The following is a 26,325-nucleotide window of genomic DNA, read 5'->3' as shown; positions in this document are numbered from 1 at the left end:
TCGGGAGTGTAGGTACAAATGTATATGATCTAAGCAGTTAATGCAGACAAACTCATATGGGGGGGGGATTCAGACCTGATCGCTGGGCTGCTAATTTTGCTGTCCAGTAGTCGCCGCCTCCAGGGAAAGTGTAAATTCGCTGTGCAAGTGTGCGATCCCATGTGCACTCCGAGCTGCAAAAATCCACTGTGTGCAGCCCAGGACTTACTCCTCCAGTGCGATGAGAAGGGGCTGACCGGGGCCGGAGCAGACGTCACACACCCTCCCTGACAACACTTGGACACGCCTGCTTTATTCCTGACACTCCAAGTAAACGGTCAGTTACCACCCACACACGGCCTCTTCCAGTCAATCTCCTTGTGAACGCCCGTGCGAATGGAATTTTCATACCATCCTGTCGCTGACCGTAAATGCCCGGTGTTGTTGGCGGCGGCGCGTGCGCAATGCAGTGCATACGCAGTCTATTGCAGATCGCCCGCTGAGTGAAAATGAACAGCAGCGATCAGGTCTGAATCCCCCCCCATAGATTGGTTTAGTGTAAATTAGAACTAATTAGTAACTTTGTGCAGTCACTGATAACGATTATTACCACTTCGAATGACAAAGTATCATTAACCAGCTAACATAGTAACAATTCATGTCTCGTATATGGATTAGTAACAGTCACACCATCATCGGATTTAGCGTGGGACTCTTGGTGACATCCCATCAGTCTCACCACGGTTAGCGTACTTGCTGTTGCCATGCTGTGTAATGAGGATTGATCACCCAAAGCGGCACTCTGGGGGCAGTTTTAATGTACACTAAACCAATCTATACCAGTTTATCTGCATTAACTGCTTAGATTATATACATTTGTACCTACACTCCCAGGAGTTACACTTATTACAGATCTTATTTTAGCTTATATTAATATGAGCATATATTTATGAATTGTGTCAGCTTGTGTTTGTGCAGAGACCATGTTTAAGCAAAATATAAAAAACAAAAAGAGAAACCCCACTAAGACACTTATAAACTACTAAAAACGCTATCACTTCTCCAGGCTTAATACATCTGCCCTCAAAATCAGAACATTGGGGCAGATGTATTAATCCTGGTGAAGTGATACAGTGGAAGGTGATAAAGTACCAGCCAATCAGCTGCTGTCATTTTCCAAACACAGCCTGTAACATGGCAGTTAGGAGCTGATTGGCTGGTGCGTCGTCGCCTTCCGCTGTATCACTTCTCCAGGCTGAATAGGCCTGCCCCCTAGTGACCTAGTCCCCAGGGCCGGTGCAAGGTTTCTTGGCACCCTAGGCAAAACTTCAGACTCCACCCCCCCCCCAAAATAAATAAATAAATAAATAAACACCCCGCCATTGGCCACCACAGGAATATATAATAACAAACACATTCGCCCCTTTCAGGAAAAAAAGAAAACAACACTTTGGGCTCCACAGCGTAAAAAAAAATAAGAATTTACTTACCGATAATTCTATTTCTCATAGTCCGTAGTGGATGCTGGGGACTCCGTAAGGACCATGGGGAATAGCGGCTCCGCAGGAGACTGGGCACATCTAAAGAAAGCTTTAGGACTAACTGGTGTGCACTGGCTCCTCCCCCTATGACCCTCCTCCAAGCCTCAGTTAGGATACTGTGCCCGGACGAGCGTACACAATAAGGAAGGATTTTAAATCCCGGGTAAGACTCATACCAGCCACACCAATCACACCGTATAACCTGTGATCTGAACCCAGTTAACAGCATGATAACAGAGGAGCCTCTGAAAGATGGCTCACAACAATAATAACAACCCGATTTTTGTAACAATAACTATGTACAAGTATTGCAGACAATCCGCACTTGGGATGGGCGCCCAGCATCCACTACGGACTATGAGAAATAGAATTATCGGTAAGTAAATTCTTATTTTCTCTAACGTCCTAAGTGGATGCTGGGGACTCCGTAAGGACCATGGGGATTATACCAAAGCTCCCAAACGGGCGGGAGAGTGCGGATGACTCTGCAGCACCAAATGAGAGAACTCCAGGTCCTCCTCAGCCAGGATATCAATTTTGTAGAATTTTACAAACGTATTTGCTCCTGACCAAGTAGCTGCTCGGCAAAGTTGTAAAGCCGAGACCCCTCGGGCAGCCGCCCAAGATGAGCCCACCTTCCTTGTGGAGTGGGCATTTACAGATTTTTGGCTGTGGCAGGCCTGCCACAGAATGTGCAAGCTGAATTGTACTACAAATCCAACGAGCAATAGTCTGCTTAGAAGCAGGAGCACCCAGCTTGTTGGGTGCACACAGGATAAACAGCGAGTCAGATTTCCTGACTCCAGCCGTCCTGGAAACATATTTTCAGGGCACTGACAACGTCTAGCAACTTGGAGGCCTCCAAGTCCCTAGTAGCCGCAGGCACCACCAATAGGTTGGTTCAGGTGAGACGCTGAAACCACCTTGGGGAGAAACGGAGGACGAGTCCTCAATTCCGCCCTGTCCGAATGGAAAATCAGATAAGGGCTTTTTCAGGATAAAGCCGCCAATTCTGACACGCGCCTGGCCCAGGCCAGGGCCAACAGCATGACCACTTTCCATGTGAGATATTTTAACTCCACAGATTTAAGTGGTTCAAACCAATGTGACTTTTGGAACCCAAAACTACATTGAGATCCAAAAGTGCCACTGGAGGCACAAAAGGAGGCTGTATATGCAGTACCCCTTTTACAAACGTCTGAACTTCAGGGACTGAAGCTAGTTCTTTTTGGAAGAAAATTGACAGGGCCGAAATTTGAACCTTAATGGACCCCAATTTCAGGCCCATAGACACTCCTGTTTGCAGGAAATGTAGGAATCGACCCAGTTGAATTTCCTCCGTCGGGCCTTACTGGCCTCGCACCACGCAACATATTTTCGCCAATTGCAGTGATAATGTTTTTGCGGTTACATCCTTCCTGGCTTTGATCAGGATAGGGATGACTTCATTCGGAATGCCTTTTTTTCTTCAGGATCCGGCGTTCAACCGCCATGCCGTCAAACGCAGCCGCGGTAAGTCTTGGAACAGACAGGGTCCTTGCTGGAGCAGGTCCCTTCTTAGAGGTAGAGGCCACGGATCCTCCGTGAGCATCTCTTGAAGTTCCGGTTACCAAGTCCTTCTTGGCCAATCCGGAGCCACGAATATAGTGCTTTCTCCTCTCCATCTTATCAATCTCAGTACCTTGGGTATGAGAGGCAGAGGAGGGAACACATACACTGACTGGTACACCCACGGTGTTACCAGAGCGTCTACAACTATTGCCTGAGGGTCTCTTGACCTGGCGCAATACCTGTCAAGTTTTTTAATCATGTGGACGACTTCTGGGTGAAGTCCCCACTCTCCCGGGTGGAGGTCGTGCTGAGGAAGTCTGCTTCCCAGTTGTCCACTCCCGGAATGAATACTGTTGACAGTGCTATCACATGATTTTCCGCCCAGCGAAGAATCCCTGCAGCTTCTGCCATTGCCCTCCTGCTTCTTGTGCCACCCTGTCTGTTTACGTGGGTGACTGCCATGATGTTGTCCAACTGGATCAACACCGGCTGACCTTGAAGCAGAGGTCTTGCTAAGCTTAGAGCATTGTAAATGGCCCTTAGCTTCAGGATATTTATGTGAAGTGATGTATCCAGGCTTGACCCTAAGCCCTGGATATTCCTTCCCTGTGTGACTGCTCCCCAGCCTCGCAGGCTGGCATCCGTGGTCACCAGGACCCAGTCCTGAATGCCGAATCTGCGGCCCTCTAGAAGATGAGCACTCTGCAACCACCACAGGATGGATACCCTTGTCCTTGGTGACAGGGTTATCCGCTGATGCATCTGAAAATGCGACCCGGACCATTTGTCCAGTAGGTTCCACTGGAAAGTTCTTGCGTGGAATCTAACGAATGGGATTGCTTCGTAGGAAGCCACCATTTTTACCCAGAACCCTTGTGCATTGATGCACTGAGACTTGGTTCGGTTTTAGGAGGTTCCTGACTAGCTCGGATAACTCCCTGGCTTTCTCTTCCGGGAGAAACACCTTTTTTCTGGACTGTGTCCAGGAACATCCCTAGGAAACAGAAGACAAGTCGTCGGAACCAGCTGCGATTTTGGAATATTGAGAATCCAATCGTGCTGCCGCAACACTACCTGAGATAGTGCTACACCGACTTCCAACTGTTCCCTGGATCTTACCCTTATCAGGGAATCGTCCAAGTAAGGGATAACTAAAATTCCCTTCCTTCGAAGGGATATCATTTCGGCCATTACCTTGGTAAAGACCCGGGGTGTCGTGGACCATCCCTACGGCAGCGTCTGAACTGATAGTGACAGTTCTGTACCATAACCTGAGGTACCCTTGGTGAGAAGGGTAAATTTTGACATGAAGGTAAGCATCCTTGATGTCCCGAGACATCATGTAGTCCCCTTCTTCCAGGTTCGCAATCACTGCTCTGAGTGACTCAATCTTGAATTTGAACCTCTGTATGTAAGTGTTCAAAGATTTTAGATTTAGAATCGGTCTCACCGAGCCGTCTGGCTTCGGTACCACAATAGTGTGGAATAATACCCCGTTCCCTGTTGCAGGAGGGGTACCTTGATTATCACCTGCTGGGAATACAGCTTGTGAATGGCTTCCAAAACTGCCTCCCTGTCAGAGGGAGACGTCGGTAAAGCCGACTTTTGGAAACGGCGAGGGGGAGACGTCTCGAATTTCAATATGTACCCTTGAGATATTACCTGAAGGATCCAGGGGTCTACTTGCGAGTGAGCCCACTGCGCACTGAAATTCATGGAGAACGGGCCCCCACCGTGCCTGAGCTTGTAAGGCCCTAGCGTCATACTGAGGGCTTTGCAGAGGCGGGAAAGGATTTCTGTTCCTGGGAACTGGGTAATCTCTTCAGCCTTTTTCCTCTCCCTCTGTCACGAGCAGAAAAGAGGAACCTTTTGTCCGCTTGCCAACAAAGGACTGCGCCTGATAATACGGCGTCTTATTTTGAGAGGCGACCTGGGGTACAAACGTGGATTTCCCAGTTGTTGCCGTGGCCACCAGGTCTAAAAGACCGACCCCAAATGTCCCCTTTCAAAGGCAATACTTCCAAATGCCGTTTGGAATCCGCATCACCTGACCATTTTACTGGTAGAATTGGACAACGCACTTATACTTGATGCCAGTCGGCAAATATTCCGCTGTGCATCCTGCATATATAGAAATGCATCTTTTAAATGCTCTATAGGCAATAATATACTATCCTTATCTAGGATATCAATATTTCCAGTCAGGGAATCCGACCATGCCAACCCAGCACTGCACCTCCAGGCTGAGGCGATTGCTGGTCGCAGTATAACACCAGTATGTGTGTGAATACATTTTTGGATACCCTCCTGCTTTCTATCAGCAGGATCCTTAAGGGCGGCCATCTCATGAGAGGGTAGAGCCCTTGTTCTTACAAGCGTGTGAGCGCCTTATCCCCCCTAGGGGGTGTTTCCCAACGCACCCTAACCTCTGGCGGGAAAGGGTATACAGCCAATACTTTTTAAGAAATTATCAATTGTTATCGGGGGGAAACCCACGCATCATCACACACCTCATTTTATTTCTCAGATTCAGGAAAACTACAGGTAGTTTTTCCCTCACCGAACATAATACCCCTTTTTGGTGGTACTCGTATTATCAGAAATGTACAAAACATTTTCCATTGTCTCAATCATGTAACGTGTGGCCCTACTGGAAATCACGGTTGTCTCTTCACCGTCGACACAGGAGTCAGTATCCGTGTCGGCGTCTGTATCTGCCATCTGAGGTAACGGGCGCTTTAGAGCCCCTGACGGCCTATGAGACGTCTGGACAGGCACAAGCTGAGTAGCCGGCTGTCTCATGTCAACCACTGTTTTTTTTTATACAGAGCTGACACTGTCACGTAATTTTCAACAGTACATCCACTCAGGTGTCGACCCCCTAGGTGGTGACATCACTGTTACAGACACTCTGCTCCGTCTCCACATCATTTTTCTCCTCATACATGTCGACACAAACGTACCGACACACAGCACACACACACAGGGAATGCTCTGATAGAGGACAGGACCCCACTAGCCCTTTGGGGAGACAGAGGGAGAGTATGCCAGCACACACCAGAGCGCTATATATATATATATATATATATATATATATATATATATATATATATACAGGGATAACCTTATATAAGTGTTTTTCCCCTTATAGCTGCTGTATGTTTTAATGCTGCGCCTAATTAGTGCCCCCCTCTCTTTTTTTAACCCTTTCTGTAGTGTAGTGACTGCAGGGAAGAGCCAGGGAGCTTCCCTCCAACTGAGCTGTGAGGGAAAATGGCGCCAGTGTGCTGAGGAGATAGGCTCCGCCCCCTTTTCGGCAGCCTTATCACCCGTTTTTCTGTATATTCTGGCAGGGGTTAAATGCATCCATATAGCCCAGGAGCTATATGTGATGTATTTTTTGCCATGTAAGGTATTTTTATCATGTTTTATTGCGTCTCAGGGCGCCCCCCCCAGCGCCCTGCACCCTCAGTGACCGGAGTATGAAGTGTGCTGAGAGCAATGGCGCACAGCTGCAGTGCTGTGCGCTACCTTATTGAAGACAGGAACGTCTTCTGCCGACGATTTTTCCGGACCTCTTCGCTCTTCTGGCTCTGTAAGGGGGCCGGCGGCGCGGCTCCGGGACCCATCCAGGCTGGGCCTGTGATCGTCCCTCTGGAGCTAATGTCCAGTAGCCAAGAAGCCCAATCCACTCTGCACGCAGGTGAGTTCGCTTCTTCTCCCCTTAGTCCCTCGAAGCAGTGAGCCTGTTGCCAGCAGGTCTCACTGAAAATAACAAACCTAAACTAAAACTTTCACTAAGAAGCTCAGGAGAGCCCCTAGTGTGCACCCTTCTCGTCGGGCACAGAAATCTAACTGAGGCTTGGAGGAGGGTCATAGGGGGAGGAGCCAGTGCACACCAGTTAGTCCTAAAGCTTTCTTTAGATGTGCCCAGTCTCCTGCGGAGCCGCTATTCCCCATGGTCCTTACGGAGTCCCCAGCATCCACTTAGGACGTTAGAGAAAACACACATTGAGGCAGACGCACACTCCCAATGACACTCATACTGAGGCAGAGGCACACATACACTCATACTGAGGCAGAGGCACACACACACACACACACACACACACACACACACACACACACACACACACACACTCATACTGAGGCAGAGGCACACACACACTCATACTGAGGCAGAGGCACACACACACACTCATACTGAGGCAGAGACACACACACTGATACTGAGACACACACACTGACACTCATACTGAGACACACACACTGATACTGAGACACACACACACTGACATTCATACTGAGGCAGAGGCACACACACTCGTAATGAAACACACACACTGATACGGAGACTCACACACTGACACTCATACTGAGGCAGAGGCACACACACTCGTACTGAAACACACACTGATAAGGAGACACACACACTGACACTCATACTGAGGCAGAGGCACACACACTCGTACTGAAACACACACACTGATATGGAGACACACACACTGACACTCATACTGAGGCAGAGGCACACACACTCGTACTGAAACACACACACTGATACGGACACTCATACTGAGGCAGAGGCACACACATTCGTATTGAAACACACACACTGATACGGAGACACACACACTGACACTCATACTGAGGCAGAGCCACACACTCGTACTGAAACACACACACTGATACGGACACTCATACTGAGGCAGAGGCACACACATTCGTATTGAAACACACACTGATACGGAGACACACACACTGACACTCATACGGAGGCAGAGCCACACACACTTGTACTGAAACACACACACTGATACGGAGACACACACACTGACACTCATACTGAGGCAGAGCCACACACACTCGTACTGAAACACACACACTGATACGGAGACACACACACTGACACTCATACTGAGGCAGAGCCACACACACTCGTACTGAAACACACACTGATACTCATACTGAGGCAGAGGCACACACTGAAACACACACACTGATACGGAGACACACACACTGACACTCATACTGAGGCAGAGGCACACACACTCGTACTGAAACACACACACTGATACGGACACTCATACTGAGGCAGAGGCACACACATTCGTATTGAAACACACACACTGATACGGAGACACACACACTGACACTCATACTGAGGCAGAGCCACACACACTTGTACTGAAACACACACACTGATACGGAGACACACACACTGACACTCATACTGAGGCAGAGACACACACACTGATGCTGAGACACACACACACACACACACACACACACTGACACTCATACTGAGACACACACACTGATACTGAGACACACACACACTGACATTCATACTGAGGCAGAGGCACACACACTCGTACTGAAACACACCCACTGATACGGAGACACACACACTGACACTCATACTGAGGCAGAGACACACACACACTGATGCTGAGACACACACACCGACACTCATACTGAGACACACACACTGATACTGAGACACACACACTGACATTCATACTGAGGCAGAGGCACACACCGAAACACACACTGACACTCATACTGAGGCAGAGGCACACACTCGTATTGAAACACACACACTGATACGGAGACACACACACTGACACTCATACTGAGGCAGAGGCACACACACTCGTACTGAAACACACACACTGATACGGAGACACACACACTGACACTCATACTGAGGCAGAGGCACACACTGAAACACACACACACACACACACACTGACACTCATACTGAGGCAGAGGCACACACACTCGTATTGAAACACACACACTGATACGGAGACACACACACTGACACTCATACTGAGGCAGAGGCACACACACTGATACGGAGACACACTGACACTCATACTGAGGCAGAGGCACACACTGAAACACACACACACACACACACACACACACACACACACCCTGACACTCATACTGGGACAGAGGCACACACACTCATATTGGAGGCACACACCTGGCACTACCACAGTAGTTACCTCCAGCTCTGATCACAGGAGCCTGTCTCCCAAAGAGCAGGCAGGCCAGGCAGAGCCACAGACAGACCGCGGGGAGAACTGGCAAAGTCGGGGGGCGTGGCCTAATCACGGATATGTGGCCACGCCCCTTAACATAAAATCATCAAAAAAATCCAAAGCAGCAGTCTATGGAGCCGGCAGAGAGGGGACACGGGAACGGCCGAGGGGGAAACCACCTCTCTGCTGCCACTGCATATCTTCTACAGAGAGGTGGTGAATTAAAGAAAAACGGTGGTGGATCCCGGGACACTGAGTAGGGTATAGTGGCCTGGAATGGCCAAAAAGCATCAGTTGCTGTCACTTGGTTTAGTAGCGTTGCAGGACTACCCCCGCAGCGCTGCTACTAGTGTGTCCATTGTCCATGCCGCCTGGTACCCTGCTGCTGCTGGCCTGCTATTTCATGGGGGATACAGGGAGGGGGGTCTAACCACTAGAATGACCAGGGCTCCTGACAGCCTCAGTGTGCCGCCCCCTCAGTTCTCTGCGCTCATAGGCAGCTGCCTAAAGCTGCCTAGTGGAAGCGCCGGCCCTGCTAGTCCCAGAGTTGTGGAGCTGCTGCAACTGTTGGGAGCAGATAAATCACCGCTGGGCCACGGTATGGTGACAGTTTAATATGTTGACTTTTCATCACATGATGAATCTCGCCATGGCCAACGTGGACATTCTGACCACGGAAGTATGACCTGTAATCACGCTCTATAACCCAGCATTTCCCTGTCCCCCAATGTACGCTAGGTTGTGACTTTTTGGTACAACCCATTTATAAAGTCACAGACTCTGCAGAATGGAACGCGGAGTAATAGCCACGGCCGCAAGTATCGGAACCAGGGATGTTTGCTAAGTTGCAAAGACTCTGGCTCTCCAAGGGTCGCTATTTGGTGCCTCTAGAACAGTAGTGTATGAGGGTTTAGGCCTGAGTGACCCGGACAGCAGCACTACTCTTACATTCCGATGGGTGGTAGACAGGCAGGGGTCTATAAAGTGGAATGATTAGTTTAATATATACAATATACTGTACATTATGAGGTCTAATATCCTGGACTAAATAAGACCGTTCTTTGTGGTGTACGATATGTGGTCATTTTTCAGAGCGATGTGCCGTCGTGTTCCGGCATGCGACTTACAGAATATTTAGAAGAAAAAAAAAAAAAAGATTCAACCCAAGTCCTATAAATGTGGATTTGTGACATGACGGATCATACAATAACTTAAGAAACCACTTACATATTTAACGCTTCTTTTGCCATATTCTGATCCATCCAATGAAGGAGGCGTTATCCTGCTTTTCTTTTCAGACGCCACCTGTCCGCCCATCACTTTCCGCTGAATAGATTTACAAATATAGGCAGAGGTTTATAAAGACATTCATGTTACGGGCCTTGGAAAACAGATCTTTGTTTATAACGCATTAATATTGGCCAATCAGTGACGCGTGCGATCTGTCTGGGATATAAATGGGGAAGGTTTAGTTAGCACCGAATTATGTCCCACTTTATTATCTTGCCTGTCTGTATTTTAACTGCATCCCTGCAGGAGACACGATCGTCAGAGTCTGGATCCCGACGGTCAGAATCCAGACACATCCTGGTGGTTAATACCCCTTTTCCACTAGCTCAAAAAACACAGGTAAATGAACGGGGGGCGCGCATTTACCCGTGTTTTTTGCAAGTGGAAAAGGGTCCCCCCGCAAAAACCCGGATCAAGTGACCCGTGAATCCTACCCGGGTAAATACCTGGGTAGGACACGGGAATGATCCGGGTAGGGTAGTAGTGTAAACGGGAGCCGTGTCGCATCGTTTACACTGTATGGAAGGGCAGCGCTGGGCGATCATGTGATCGCCCAGCGCCGCCCCTGCAGCGTCACCAACCCAACAATATGCCGGGTTGGTGACTGCTGATGGGAAAGGGGGCTGAGCACGGGCCGCAGCCGGGTACACCAGTGTCAGGCTCCCGGCTGCGACCAGTGCTCATAGATGGAATAGGGGTATACGTATCGGGTTTAGGGCTACGCACTAGGTGGAGAGTTAGGCTGCGGGGGTGGGGGAGGTTAGGGTACAAATACTACTAAAGTTGTGTCTCATTCCAGCATTAAATTCACTTTGCCGTACACAACAACGTTAGGACTGGAAATGGGACAATCGCTTATATTTATATCTGCAGAGTTTATATTTAATGCTTGTGTGTAAACTCGATTAAGTAGGTGTTACTGCCCTCTGCCAAAGAGTAACAAATGCTTCGAAACTCAAACCCAGAAAGGCTTAGTAACCGCAGGATCGGGACATACTAGATGTGCACTATTTGATAGTGATAGTAGCGACAGTATTATCTGTATATTATCCCCATTATGTAATATTAGAGAATTCATCTCTCGTCTCTGTTACGGCAATGAGTAAAACAAGACCAGGCAGCACCTACAACCAGGATCATTGTTATGTCTGTAGTTTTACCTTAATCATCCCACTGAAGGAACGTGAGCGAGTGTGCTTCTTGCCGGCAGACACATCTGGCGTTCCAGGATTATGTTTATTGAACTAAAACAGACAATCCATGGTCATACAACTCGGCAATTAGATTTTCTAATTAAGCGTAAGAGTAATGATGAACAAAACGTGATTATGCCTGTTATTACCCTTACCCTATGTAAATCATGTAATATTAAACGCTACTGCCCACACAGAACTACACAAGATCCGGTTTGAACATTAGTTTTGGATAGTGATCGCTTCTACATAACACAGCTGTTAATGACCCTTTAGGGAACGGGTCTACAACCTGTGGCCATCCAGCTGCTGTGGAACTACAATATCCCAGCATGCCATGCCACAGTTTTTCTATTAAGGCATGCTAAAACTGAGGAAGGGGATGCTGGGATATGTAGTAACACAGAAGCTGAAGGGCCGCAGGTTGGAGACCCATGCTTTTGGGGAATATCCAATTAGGTGTAAGATTTTCGCAGTAAACACTGCAGACACTGAAATCATTTTTTTCATTAACACAGATATGCACACTATTGCCATGCTATAAAAACTAAAAATAAAAAAAAATTAAAATTGTAAATTACAATTTACTGCAAATGAATTGGAAAAAAATTAATAAAAATAAAATAAATTATATATATATGGGCTGCTGGGTGAGAACCTGCTGTAATCTTGTTAGTCTTGAAAAAGGCTTAGATGGAGCCGAAACGTCGACACCTTTTGCTGACATGCTGTTAACTGTCTCTATGTGAGACACACCAATAAAGTTTTCATCATCAAGGAAGTGGTGAGTGCCTGTATCTTTTTTGGATATATTTTTGGATTTCTTGTGAATCTCTTATGGAGCACCGCCCAGGTTGCAAATTGGAGCAGTGAGTGTGGACTTTCTGGATGGATATATATATATATATATATATATATATATATATATATATATATATATATATATATATATATATATATATATATATAAAAAACCGATTTATACATTTTAGCCAGCAGGGGGCACTATGTGCATGATAGAAGCTGGCCATTCTCCATACACTAAACACAAGATGTTACTTTTTTCCCCTGAAAGAGACGCTTGTGTTATAATTACGTTGTGCTTCAAGTTATTTGCCCCCCCGTTTACTGTATCAGATAGCTCATTTTAGAATAATGTGCGCAAAAAAATCTGGAGTGCGGCTACAACGGGTACAAAATGAGTACACATCCCAAATGAACTCAAAATGAAAAAAACATGAAAACAGATTTTTACTTTTACAAGAATGAGAGCGCTCTCCAAATACCACATTCAAATGATGAAGCACCAATATATAACATTTGCAAAAGTGGTAACAAAAGTGACTGACGAAGGACTAAGTCGAAAACTTGTTTAGCGTAGCTCGTGTTTATTTGCGGACTCCTAGGGGTTGATTTCTGCTTGGAACTGGGCATCTGGAGCTTGGAACCCATTCACCTTTGGACATTCGTGAATCCAGTGATCCCACCGGGAGATGCTGCATGCTGCTATGTGGAATGGAGCCTTTATGATATGCTGTTATATATTTGTCTTCTTGTACGTGCAATCTGTACATTAAATGTGTCTATTTTAAAGGATTACTGCACTATGTTTTGTGCTTCTTAAAGTGTCTTTACCCACCCATATCACTGTAAAGTATTTGTGATAGAGAGACACTTATCTTTCAGGTACTAAAAGTAGCACTACATATCCAAGAATTTCACAGAAAGGGGGACTTCGCCGACACAGTATTACCCCAGCTCTACGGAGACCTCTTTCATTTATGGCGATTCATTTTGTTACCACATTTGCAAGTGTTATATATATATTGGTGCCCCATTTACTGTAGGTGGACACTGCACCACTTCCGAACCCCCAACGTTCGTATCGGACTTTGGGGGGTCATTCCAAGTTGATCGTAGCGGTGCTAAATTTAGCACAGCTACGATCACACTGACATACAGGTGGACGCCCAGTACAGGGATAGTCCGCACCGCATGTCGGTGCCGCCCCCCCCCCCCACCCCCCACAGAAGTGCAAAGGCATCGCACAACGAGCGGGTCAGAATGACCCCCCTTAGTACTGATCATTCATGATTTATACAGGACCCCACCTGCCGGATGAGCCGCTTCTTTTTCGTGGAGTCCGGCATGTTGTGGACGTGCTGGAACAATTCCCTTAATGCCTCCTCTGTGCGCTGCTGCGTCAGCTCCTGCTGAGATACGGAGGACGATGGCGAGGACTTTAACCTGTCTCTTTTCTGACTCTTTACATACGGAAACTCGCTGCGAGTGTCAGAGGGTAACAAGTCCAAATCATCCTGCGGGAATGTATGACAAATGAAAGTTGTGAAAAGTACACAGGATACAAATACAGTTAAAGTATTAAAACACATTTTCAGCTTTACCCTCACTATTACAGAGCGCTTGAACATACAGCATGCATTACTGCCGTCATACAGTGCGCGCGTGGACAGGTGCATTCACTTCCATTGTTTATAGGACAACGTTGGAGCACATTTAGAAGGTCTGGAGTACACAAATTAAAAGAACACCTACAATTTTATGTAGGTGTGCTAGTTTTTCTAGTGTTATGTCACTTATTTTAACAGAGTATTTTAATGTACTTGGTTTTAGGGGCAGATGTATTAAGCCTGGAGAAGTGATAAAGCAGTGATAAGTGCAAGGAGACAACTCACCAGCCAATCAGCTCCTAACTGTAAATTTACATATCGAAGCTGACTGGCTGGTGCGTTATCACCTTGCACTTGTCACTGCTTTGTCACTTCTCCAGGCTTAATACATCTGCCCCTAGGTTTTCTAAAGAATTTGTCTCTTCAAATGGTTTCTGTGCTTGCTATAGAAAATAAGATTTTACTCACCGGTAAATCTATTTCTCGTAGTCCGTAGTGGATGCTGGGGACTCCGTAAGGACCATGGGGAATAGACGGGCTCCGCAGGAGACTGGGCACTCTAATAAAGATTTAGTACTACTGGTGTGCACTGGCTCCTCCCTCTATGCCCCTCCTACAGACCTCAGTTAAGGAAACTGTGCCCGGAAGAGCTGACATTACAAGGAAAGGATTTTGGAATCCAGGGTAAGACTCAAACCAGCCACACCGTATAACTTGTGATAACATACCCAGTTAACAGTATGAACAACAACAAAGCATCAACCACGGATGCCAACATAACATAACCCTTTATTAAGCAATAACTATATACACGTATTGCAGAAAGTCCGCACTTGGGACGGGCGCCCAGCATCCACTACGGACTACGAGAAATAGATTTACCGGTGAGTAAAAATAAGAATTTACTTACCGATAATTCTATTTCTCGAAGTCCGTAGTGGATGCTGGGGACTCCGTAAGGACCATGGGAAATAGCGGCTCCGCAAGAGACTGGGCACATCTAAAGAAAGCTTTAGGACTATCTGGTGTGCACTGGCTCCTCCCCCTATGACCCTCCTCCAAGCCTCAGTTAGGATACTGTGCCCGGACGAGCGTACACAATAAGGAAGGATTTTGAATCCCGGGTAAGACTCATACCAGCCACACCAATCACACTGTACAACTTGTGATCTGAACCCAGTTAACAGCATGATAACAGAGGAGCCTCTAGAAAATATGGCTCACTACAGCAATAACCCGATTTTTTGGTAACAATAACTATGTACCAGTATTGCAGACAATCCGCACTTGGGATGGGCGCCCAGCATCCACTACGGACTACGAGAAATAGAATTACCGGTAAGTAAATTCTTATTTTCTCTAACGTCCTAAGTGGATGCTGGGGACTCCGTAAGGACCATGGGGATTATACCAAAGCTCCCAAACGGGCGGGAGAGTGCGGATGACTCTGCAGCACCAATTGAGAGAACTCCAGGTCCTCCTCAGCCAGGGTATCAATTTTGGAGAATTTTACAAACGTATTTGCTCCTGACCAAGTAGCTGCTCGGCAAAGTTGTAAAGCCGAGACCCCTCGGGCAGCCGCCCAAGATGAGCCCACCTTCCTTGTGGAGTGGGCATTTACAGATTTTTGGCTGTGGCAGGCCTGCCACAGAATGTGCAAGCTGAATTGTACTACAAATCCAACGAGCAATAGTCTGCTTAGAAGCAGGAGCACCCAGCTTGTTGGGTGCATACAGGATAAACAGCGAGTCAGATTTTCTGACTCCAGCCGTCCTGGAAACATATATTTTCAGGGCCCTGACAACGTCTAGCAACTTGGAGTCCTCCAAGTCCCTAGTAGCCGCAGGCACCACAATAGGTTGGTTCAGGTGAAACGCTGAAACCACCTTAGGGAGAAACTGAGGACGAGTCCTCAATTCCGCCCTGTCCGAATGGAAAATCAGATAAGGGCTTTTACAGGATAAAGCCGCCAATTCTGACACGCGCCTGGCCCAGGCCAGGGCCAACAGCATGACCACTTTCCATGTGAGATATTTTAACTCCACAGATTTAAGTGGTTCAAACCAATGTGACTTTTGGAACCCAAAAAACTACATTGAGATCCCAAAGTGCCACTGGAGGCACAAAAGGAGGCTGTATATGCAGTACCCCTTTTACAAACGTCTGAACTTCAGGGACTGAAGCTAGTTCTTTTGGGAAGAAAATTGACAGGGCCGAAATTTGAACCTTAATGGACCCCAATTTCAGGCCCATAGACACTCCTGTTTGCAGGAAATGTAGGAATCGACCCAGTTGAATTTCCTCCGTCGGGCCTTACTGGCCTCGCACCACGCAACATATTTTCGCCAAATGCGGTGATAATGTTTTGCGGTTACATCCTTCCTGGCTTTGATCAGGATAGGGATGACTTCATCCGGAATGCCTTTTTTCCTTCAGGATCCGGCGTTCAACCGCCATGCCGTCAAACGCAGCCGCGGTAAGTCTTGGAACAGACAGGGTCCTTGTTGGAGCAGGTCCCTTCTTAGAGGTAGAGGCCAAGGATCCTCCGTGAGCATCTCTTGAAGTTCCGGTTACCAAGTCCTTCTTGGCCAATCCGGAGCCACGAATATAGTGCTTACTCCTCTCCATCTTATCAATCTCAGTACCTTGGGTATGAGAGGCAGAGGAGGGAACACATACACTGACTGGTACACCCACGGTGTTACCAGAGCGTCTACAGCTATTGCCTGAGGGTCCCTTGACCTGGCGCAATACCTGTCGAGTTTTTCCCAACAGTTTATAATCATGTGGAAGACTTCTGGGTGAAGTCCCCACTCTCCCGGGTGGAGGTCGTGCTGAGGAAGTCTGCTTCCCAGTTGTCCACTCCCGGAATGAATACTGCCGACAGTGCTATCACATGATTTTCCGCCCAGCGAAGAATCCTTGCAGCTTCTGCCATTGCCCTCCTGCTTCTTGTGCCACCCTGTCTGTTTACGTGGGTGACTGCCGTGATGTTGTCCGACTGGATCAACACCGGCTGACCTTGAAGCAGAGGTCTTGCTAAGCTTAGAGCATTGTAAATGGCCCTTAGCTTCAGGATATTTATGTGAAGTGATGTCTCCAGGCTTGACCATAAGCCCTGGATATTCCTTCCCTGTGTGACTGCTCCCCAGCCTCGCAGGCTGGCATCCGTGGTCACCAGGACCCTGTCCTGAATGCCGAATCTGCGGCCCTCTAGAAGATGAGCACTCTGCAACCACCACAAGAGGGACACCCTTGTCCTTGGTGACAGGGTTATCCGCTGATGCATCTGAAGATGCGACCCGGACCATTTGTCCAGCAGGTCCCACTGGAAAGTTCTTGCGTGGAATCTGCCGAACGGGATTGCTTCGTAGGAAGCCACCATTTTACCCAGAACCCTTGTGCATTGATGCACTGAGACTTGGCTCGGTTTTAGGAGGTTCCTGACTAGTTCGGATAACTCCCTGTCTTTCCCCTCCGGGAGAAACACCTTTTTCTGGACTGTGTCCAGGATCATCCCTAGGAACAGAAGACAAGTCGTCGGAACCAGCTGCGATTTTGGAATATTGAGAATCCAATCGTGCTGCCGCAACACTACCTGAGATAGTGCTACACCGACCTCCAACTGTTCCCTGGATCTTACCCTTATCAGGGAATCGTCCAAGTAAGGGATAACTAAAATTCCCTTCCTTCGAAGGAATATCATCATTTCGGCCATTACCTTGGCAAAGACCCGGGGTGCCGTGGACCATCCATACGGCAGCGTCTGAACTGATAGTGACAGTTCTGTACCATAAACCTGAGGTACCCTTGGTGAGAAGGGTAAATTTTGACATGAAGGTAAGCATCCTTGATGTCCCGAGACATCATGTAGTCCCCTTCTTCCAGGTTCGCAATCACTGCTCTGAGTGACTCAATCTTGAATTTGAACCTCTGTATGTAAGTGTTCAAAGATTTTAGATTTAGAATCGGTCTCACCGAGCCGTCCGGCTTCGGTACCACAACAGTGTGGAATAATACCCCGTTCCCTGTTGCAGGAGGGGTACCTTGATTATCACCTGCTGGGAATACAGCTTGTGAATGGCTTCCAAAACTGTCTCCCTGTCAGAAGGAGACATTGGTAAAGCAGACTTTAGGAAAACGGCGAGGGGGAGACGTCTCAAATTCTAATTTGTACCCCTGAGATATCACCTGAAGGATCCAGGGGTCTACTTGCGAGTGAGCCCACTGCGCGCTGAAATTCATTGAGACGGGCCCCCCACCGTGCCTGATTCTGCTTGTAAAGCCCCAGCGTCATACTGAGGGCTTGGCAGAGGCGGGAGAGGGTTTCTGTTCCTGGGAACTGGCTGATTTCTGCAGCCTTTTTCCTCTCCCTCTGTCACGGGGCAGAAATGAGGAACATTTTGCCCGCTTGTCCACGAAAAGACTGCGCCTGATAATACGGCGTCTTCTCATGTTGAGAGGCGACCTGGGGTACAAACGTGGATTTCCCAGCTGTTGCCGTGGCCACCAGGTCTGAAAGACCGACCCCAAATAACTCCTCCCCTTATTAAGGCAATACTTCCAAATGCCGTTTGGAATACGCATCACCTGACCACTGACGTGTCCATAACCCTCTACTGGTAGAAATGGACAACGCACTTAGACTTGATGCCAGTCGGCAAATATTCCGCTGTGCATCACGCATATATAGAAATGCATCTTTTAAATGCTCTATAGGCAAAAATATACTGTCCCTATCTAGGGTATCAATATTTTCAGTCAGGGAATCCGACCACGCCAACCCAGCACTGCACATCCAGGCTGAGGCGATTGCTGGTCGCAGTATAACACCAGTATGTGTGTAAATACATTTTAGGATACCCTCCTGCTTTCTATCAGCAGGATCCTTAAGGGCGGCCATCTCAGGAGAGGGTAGAGCCCTTACAAGCGTGTGAGCGCTTTATCCACCCTAGGGGGTGTTTCCCAACGCACCCTAACCTCTGGCGGGAAAGGATATAATGCCAATAACATTTTAGAAATTATCAGTTATCGGGGGAAAACCACGCATCATCACACACCTCATTTAATTTCTCAGATTCAGGAAAACTACAGGTAGTTTTTCCTCACCGAACATAATACCCCTTTTTGGTGGTACTCGTATTATCAGAAATGTGTAAAACATTTTTCATTGCCTCAATCATGTAACGTGTGGCCCTACTGGAAGTCACATTTGTCTCTTCACCGTCGACACTGGAGTCAGTATCCGTGTCGGCGTCTATATCTGCCATCTGAGGTAACGGGCGCTTTAGAGCCCCTGATGGCCTATGAGACGTCTGGACAGGCACAAGCTGAGTAGCCGGCTGTCTCATGTCAACCACTGTCTTTTATACAGAGCTGACACTGTCACGTAATTCCTTCCAACAGTTCATCCACTCAGGTGTCGACCCCCTAGGGGGTGACATCACTATTACAGGCAATCTGCTCCGTCTCCACATCATTTTTCTCCTCATACATGTCGACACAAACGTACCGACATACAGCACACACACAGGGAATGCTCTGATAGAGGACAGGACCCCACTAGCCCTTTGGGGAGACAGAGGGAGAGTTTGCCAGCACACACCAAAGCGCTATATATATACACAGGGATAACCTTATATAAGTGTTTTTCCCCTTATAGCTGCTGTATTGTTAATACTGCGCCTAATTAGTGCCCCCCTCTCTTTTTTAACCCTTTCTGTAGTGTAGTGACTGCAGGGGAGAGCCAGGGGAGCTTCCCTCCAACTGAGCTGTGAGGGAAAATGGCGCCAGTGTGCTGAGGAGATAGGCTCCGCCCCTTTTTCGCGGACTTTTCTCCTGCTTTTTTATGGATTCTGGCAGGGGTTAAAATTCATCCATATAGCCCTGGGGGCTATATGTGATGTATTTTCGCCAGCCAAGGTGTTTTTATTGCTGCTCAGGGCGCCCCCCCCTAGCGCCCTGCACCCTCAGTGACCGAAGTGTGAAGTGTGCTGAGGAGCAATGGCGCACAGCTGCAGTGCTGTGCGCTACCTTGGTGAAGACAGGATGTCTTCTGCCGCCGATTTTCCGGACCTCTTCTGTCTTCTGGCTCTGTAAGGGGGCCGGCGGCGCGGCTCTGGGACCCATCCATGGCTGGGCCTGTGATCGTCCCTCTGGAGCTAATGTCCAGTAGCCTAAGAAGCCCAATCCACTCTGCACGCAGGTGAGTTCGCTTCTTCTCCCCTTAGTCCCTCGATGCAGTGAGCCTGTTGCCAGCAGGTCTCACTGAGAATAAAAAACCTAAACTAAAACTTTCACTAAGAAGCTCAGGAGAGCCCCTAGTGTGCACCCTTCTCGTTCGGGCACAGAGATCTAACTGAGGCTTGGAGGAGGGTCATAGGGGGAGGAGCCAGTGCACACCAGATAGTCCTAAAGCTTTCTTTAGATGTGCCCAGTCTCCTGCGGAGCCGCTATTCCCCATGGTCCTTACGGAGTCCCCAGCATCCACTTAGGACGTTAGAGAAATCTTATTTTCTCTAACGTCCTAGTGGATGCTGGGGACTCCGTAAGGACCAAGGGGATTATACCAAAGCTCCCAAACGGGCGGGAGAGTGCGGATGACTCTGCAGCACCGAATGGGCAAACACAAGGTCCTCCTCAGCCAGGGTATCAAACTTGTAGAATTTTGCAAAAGTGTTTGAACCCGACCAAGTAGCTGCTCGGCAAAGCTGTAATGCCGAGACCCCTCGGGCAGCCGCCCAAGAAGAGCCGACCTTCCTCGTGGAATGGGCTTTTTATCGATTTTGGATGCGGCAATCCAGCCGCAGAATGAGCCTGCTGAATCGTGTTACAGATCCAGCGAGCAATAGTTTGCTTTGAAGCAGGAGCACCCAGCTTGTTGGATGCATACAGGATAAACAGCGAGTCAGTTTTCCTGACTCCAGCGGTTCTGGCCACATAAATCTTCAAAGCCCTGACTACGTCAAGCAACTTGGAATCCTCCAAGTCACGAGTAGCCGTAGGCACCACAATAGGTTGGTTCAAATGAAAAGATGACACCACCTTCGGCAGGAATTGTGGACGAGTCCGCAATTCTGCCCTGTCCACATGGAAAACCAGAAAGGGGCTTTTACATGACAAAGCCGCCAATTCTGACACACGCCTAGCCGAAGCTAAGGCCAATAGCATGACCACCTTCCCCGTGAGATACTTTAGCTCCACGGTCTTAAGTGGCTCAAACCAGTGGGATTTCAGGAAACCCAACACCACGTTGAGATCCCAAGGTGCCACTGGTGGCACAAAAGGGGGCTGAATATGCAGCACTCCCTTAACAAACGTCTGAACCTCAGGAAGAGAAGCCAGTTCTTTTTGAAAGAAAATGGCTAGGGCCGAAATCTGGACCTTTATGGACCCCAATTTCAAGCCCATAGTCACTCCAGACTGTAGGAAGTGCAGGAACCGGCCCAGCTGGAATTCCTCTGTAGGGGCCTTCCTGGCCTCACACCAGGCAACATATTTTCGCCATATACGGTGATAGTCTTTTGCTGTCACGTACTTCCTAGCCTTTATCAGCGTAGGAATAACTTCATCCCGAATGCCTTTCTCCGCTAGGATCCGGCGTTCAACCGCCATGCCGTCAAACGCAGCCGCGGTAAGTCTTGGAACAGACAGGGCCCCTGTTGCAATAGGTCAAGTCTGAGAGGCAGAGGCCATGGGTCCTCTGAGCATTTCTTGCAGTTCCGGGTACCAAGTCCTTCTTGGCCAATCTGGAACAATGAGTATTGTTCTCACTCCTCTTTTTCTTACGATTCTCAGCACCTTGGGTATGAGAGGAAGAGGAGGAAATACATAGACCGACTGGAACACCCACAGTGTCACTAGTGCGTCCACAGCTATCGCCTGAGGGTCCCTTGACCTGGCGCAATACCTTTTTAGCTTTTTGTTGAGGCGGGATGCCATCATGTCCACCTGTGGCAGTTCCCATCGATTTGTAATCTGCGTGAAGACTTCTTGATGAAGTCCCCACTCTCCCAGGTGGAGGTCGTGCCTGCTGAGGAAGTCTGCTTCTTAGTTGTCCACTCCCGGAATGAACACTGCTGACAGTGCTTGCACGTGATTCTCCGCCCAACGAAGAATCCTGATGGCTTCTGCCATCACCACCCTGCTTCTAGTGCCGCCCTGGCGGTTTACATGAGCCACTGCGGTGATGTTGTCTGACTGAATCAGCACCGGTTGGTTGTGAAGCAGAGGCTCCGCTTGACTCAGGGCGTTGTATATGGCCCTTAGTTCCAGGATATTTATGTGCAGACAAGCCTCCTGACTTGACCACAACCCTTGGAAGTTTCTTCCCTGAGTGACTGCCCCCCATCCTCGGAGGCTCGCATCCGTGGTCACCAGGACCCAGTCCTGTATGCCGAACCTGCGGCCCTCGAGAAGGTGAGCACTCTGCAGCCACCACAGAAGAGACACCCTGGCCCTGGGGGATAGGGTGATCAGCCGATGCATCTGAAGATGCGATCCGGACCACTTGTCCAACAGATCCCACTGAAAGATCCTCGCATGGAACCTGCCGAAGGGAATGGCTTCGTATGATGCCACCATCTTTCCCTGGACTCGCGTGCAGTGATGCACCGACACCTGTTTCGGTTTTAAGAGGTCTCTGACTCGAGTCACGAGTTCCTGAGCCTTCTCCGCCGGGAGAAACACCTTCTTCAGGTCTGTGTCCAGAATCATGCCCAGAAAGGGCAGACGCGTCGTAGGAATCAGCTGCGACTTTGGGATATTCAGAATCCAGCCGTGCTGTTGCAACACTTCCTGAGAGTGTGCTACGCTGATCAGCAACTGCTCTCTGGACCTCGCCTTTATGAGATCGTCTAAGTATGGGATAATTGTGACTCCTTGCTTTCTCAGGAGCACCATCATTTCCGCCATTACCTTGGTAAATATTCTCAGTGCCGTGGAGAGCCCAAACGGCAACGTCTGGAATTGGTAATGACAGTCCTGTACCACAAATCTGAGGTACTCCTGATGAGGTGGATAAATGGGGACATGATGTCCAGAGACACCATAAAATCCCCCTCTTCCAGGCTTGCAATGACCGCTCTGAGCGATTCCATTTTGAACTTGAATCTTTTCAGATAAATGTTCAGGGACTTTAAATTCAATATGGGTCTGACCGAACCGTCCGGTTTCGGTACCACAAACATTGTGGAATAGTATCCCCTTCCCTGTTGAAGGAGGGGAACCTTTACCACCACCTGCTGGAGATATAACTTGTGAATTGCCGCTAACACTCCTTCCCTTTCCATGGGGGAAGCTGGCAGGGCCGATTTGAGGTAACTGTGAGGGGGCATCACTTCGAATTCCAGCTTGTATCCCTGAGACAATCTGTATAGCCCAGGGATCCACCCGTGAGCGAACCCACTGGTGGCTGAAATTTCGGAGACGCGCCCCCACCGCTCCTGGCTCCACCTGTGGAGCCCCAGCGTCATGCGGTGGGATTTAGTAGAAGCCGGGGAGGACTTCTGTTCCTGGGAACTAGCTGTATGGTGCAGCTTTTTTCCTCTACCCCTGCCTCTGGCAAGAAAGGATGCACCTCTGACTTTCTTGCTTCTTTGTGATCGAAAGGACTGCATTTGGTAATACGGTGCTCTCTTAGGCTGTGAGGGAATATATGGCAAAAAATTTGACTTCCCAGCCGTAGCTGTGGAAACTAGGTCCGAGAGACCGTCCCCAAACAATTCCTCACCCTTGTAAGGTAACACCTCCATGTGCTTTTTGGAGTCGGCATCACCTGTCCATTGCAGAGTCCACAGGACCCTTCTGGCAGAAATTGACATTGCATTTATTCTAGAGCCCAGTAGGCAAATGTCCCTCTGGGCATCCCTCATATATAGGACAGCGTCTTTTATATGCCCCAGGGTCAGCAAAACAGTATCCTTGTCTAAGGTATCCAGTTCCTCAGACAGATTATCTGTCCATGCTGCTACAGCACTACACATCCAGGCCGACGCAATTGCCGGCCTCAGTAGAGTACCTGAATGTGTATAGACAGACTTCAGGATACTTTCCTGCTTCCTATCCGCAGGATCCTTTAGGGAGGCCGTATCCTGTGACGGCAGGGCCACCTTCTTAGATAAGCGTGTCAGAGCTTTGTCTACCCTAGGGGAGGATTCCCAGCGCATCCTGTCCGTTGGCGGGAAAGGGTACGCCATAAGTAACCTTTTGGAAATCAGCAATTTCCTATCGGGGGAATCCCACGCTTTTTCACATAACTCATTTAACTCATGTGAAGGGGGATAAGTCACCTCTTGCTTTTTCTCCCCATATATATAAACCCTCTTGTCAGGGACAGGGTTTACCTCTGATATGTGCAATACATCCTTCATTGCTATAATCATGTAGCGGATGGCTTTAGCCATTTTAGGCTGCAATTTTGCATCATCGTCATAGACACTGGAGTCAGAATCCGTGTCGATATCTGTGTCAACAATTTGGGAAAGTGGGCGCTTCTGAGACCCTGACGGCCTCTGCGCTGTAGGATCAGGCATGGGCTGAGACCCCGACTGTCCCAAGGTGCCAGCTTTACATTATCATTTAACACCTTCCACATATCCATCCAATCAGGTGTCGGCGCCGTCGGCGGAGACACGTCATTCATCTGCACCTGCTCTGCCTCCACATAGCCCTCCTCGTCAAACATGTCGACACAAGCGTACCACACACACAGGGGATGCTCTATATGAGGACAGGACCCCCACAAGGCCTTTTGGAGAGACAGAGAGAGAGTATGCCAGCACACACCCCAGCGCTATATAACCCAGGAATCACACAGTAACTTAGTGTTTACCCAGTAGCTGCTGTATATAGGATTAATGCGCTAAATTTATGTGCCCCCCCTCTCTTTTTACCCTCTTTCTACCGTGAGTCTGCAGGGGAGAGCCTGGGGAGCTTCCTCTCAGCGGAGCTGTGGAGAGAAAATGGCGCTGGTGAGTGCTGAGGAAGAAGGCCCCGCCCCCTCAGCGGCGGGCTTCTGTCCCGCGATTTTGTGTAAAATTAATGGCGGGGGCTCATGCATATTACAGTGCCCAGCTGTATATATGCTGCTTTTTTGCCAGGAGGTACTCAATTGCTGCCCAGGGCGCCACCCCCTGTGCCCTGCACCCTACAGTGACTGGAGTGTGTGGGTTAGTGTGGGCGCAATAGCGCACAGCTGCAGTGCTGTGCGCTACCTCATATGAAGACAGGAGTCTTCTGCCGCCGACTTTGACGTCTTCTTGCTTCAACCCGCCGGCTTCTGTCTTTTGGCTCTGCGAGGGGGACGGCGGCGCGGCTCCGGACGACCAAGGTTAAGTTCCTGTGTTCGATCCCTCTGGAGCTAATGGTGTCCAGTAGCCTAAGAAGCGCAACCTAGCCGCAGTTAGTAGGTTTGCTTCTCTCCCCTCAGTCCCACGTAGCAGAGAGTCTGTTGCCAGCAGAAGCTCTCTGAAAATAAAAAACCTAACTAAAATACTTTCTTATTAGCAAGCTCAGGAGAGCTCACTAAAATGCACCAAGCTCTGTCCGGGCACAGATTCTAACTGAGGTCTGGAGGAGGGGCATAGAGGGAGGAGCCAGTGCACACCAGTAGTACTAAATCTTTCTTAGAGTGCCCAGTCTCCTGCGGAGCCCGTCTATTCCCCATGGTCCTTACGGAGTCCCCAGCATCCACTAGGACGTTAGAGAAAATGTACAAAACCTGCAGAAGAAACGGACGATTTCGGCTCGATCGCACAGGTGGTCTTAAGCACGCATGGTGAAATGGCGCTCCAAGGTGCGCCTAAAGCACACGTGCAAAGCCCTCGTGGATGATTTTACTGCAAGCAGAGATCATGAATGCTACACGCGTAGACAAAATGACCTGTATTCAGCCTGATAATTAACCGTATTTGTGAACTGGGATTACAGACATTCTGTGGGCGAGGGCAAGCTGGGAAGGTCGCAAGGTGAACAACTGCCGCTTGTGATCAAGAGAGTCTGGTGTTTCCAATGCTTTCAATTAGCTCATTTCCATTTTTTATCAACTGATTTGTAGTCAAATGACTTTACAGCTTTTAATTAGGGAGTGCGCTCAGTGGCGAAAGGTAAACGAAGGTAACTAAAGCTTCTACAATGTTATATAAATGATAAAACAAACAGGACATGAATCTCCTCTCCAGATGCTGCTTTCCACAATCATGCAGCCAGATGGAAATTGCACAAACCTGAAAACACCTTCCCCTCACTGACGGGTGGGAAGGCTTTCCTAATGCAGTGTGTGTGTGTGTGTGTGTGTGTGTGTGTGTGT

The 26,325-nt window shown here is 48.6% G+C and overlaps 1 protein-coding gene across 3 annotated transcripts in view; it reads right to left on the bottom strand.

Annotated features, from left to right (window-relative positions):
• Positions 1–26,325, bottom strand: part of ARHGAP19 (Rho GTPase activating protein 19) — a 245,174-nt gene that overhangs the window by 6,080 nt on the left and 212,769 nt on the right. For all 3 annotated transcript variants that reach the window (XM_063962353.1, XM_063962351.1, XM_063962352.1), the window contains 3 exons: positions 13,719–13,925; positions 11,575–11,658; positions 10,352–10,450 (listed from right to left, as the gene is read on the bottom strand). In XM_063962353.1, the coding sequence (XP_063818423.1) occupies positions 10,352–10,450; positions 11,575–11,658; positions 13,719–13,925 (390 nt within the window). The remainder of the gene's footprint in view (positions 1–10,351; positions 10,451–11,574; positions 11,659–13,718; positions 13,926–26,325) is intronic.

Source organism: Pseudophryne corroboree, chromosome 3 (assembly GCF_028390025.1).
Source record: "Pseudophryne corroboree isolate aPseCor3 chromosome 3, aPseCor3.hap2, whole genome shotgun sequence".
Classification (NCBI taxonomy): domain Eukaryota; kingdom Metazoa; phylum Chordata; class Amphibia; order Anura; family Myobatrachidae; genus Pseudophryne; species Pseudophryne corroboree.
The sequence above is the reverse complement of the archived record's forward strand: the minus strand, read 5'-3'. Positions and strand labels throughout refer to the sequence as shown.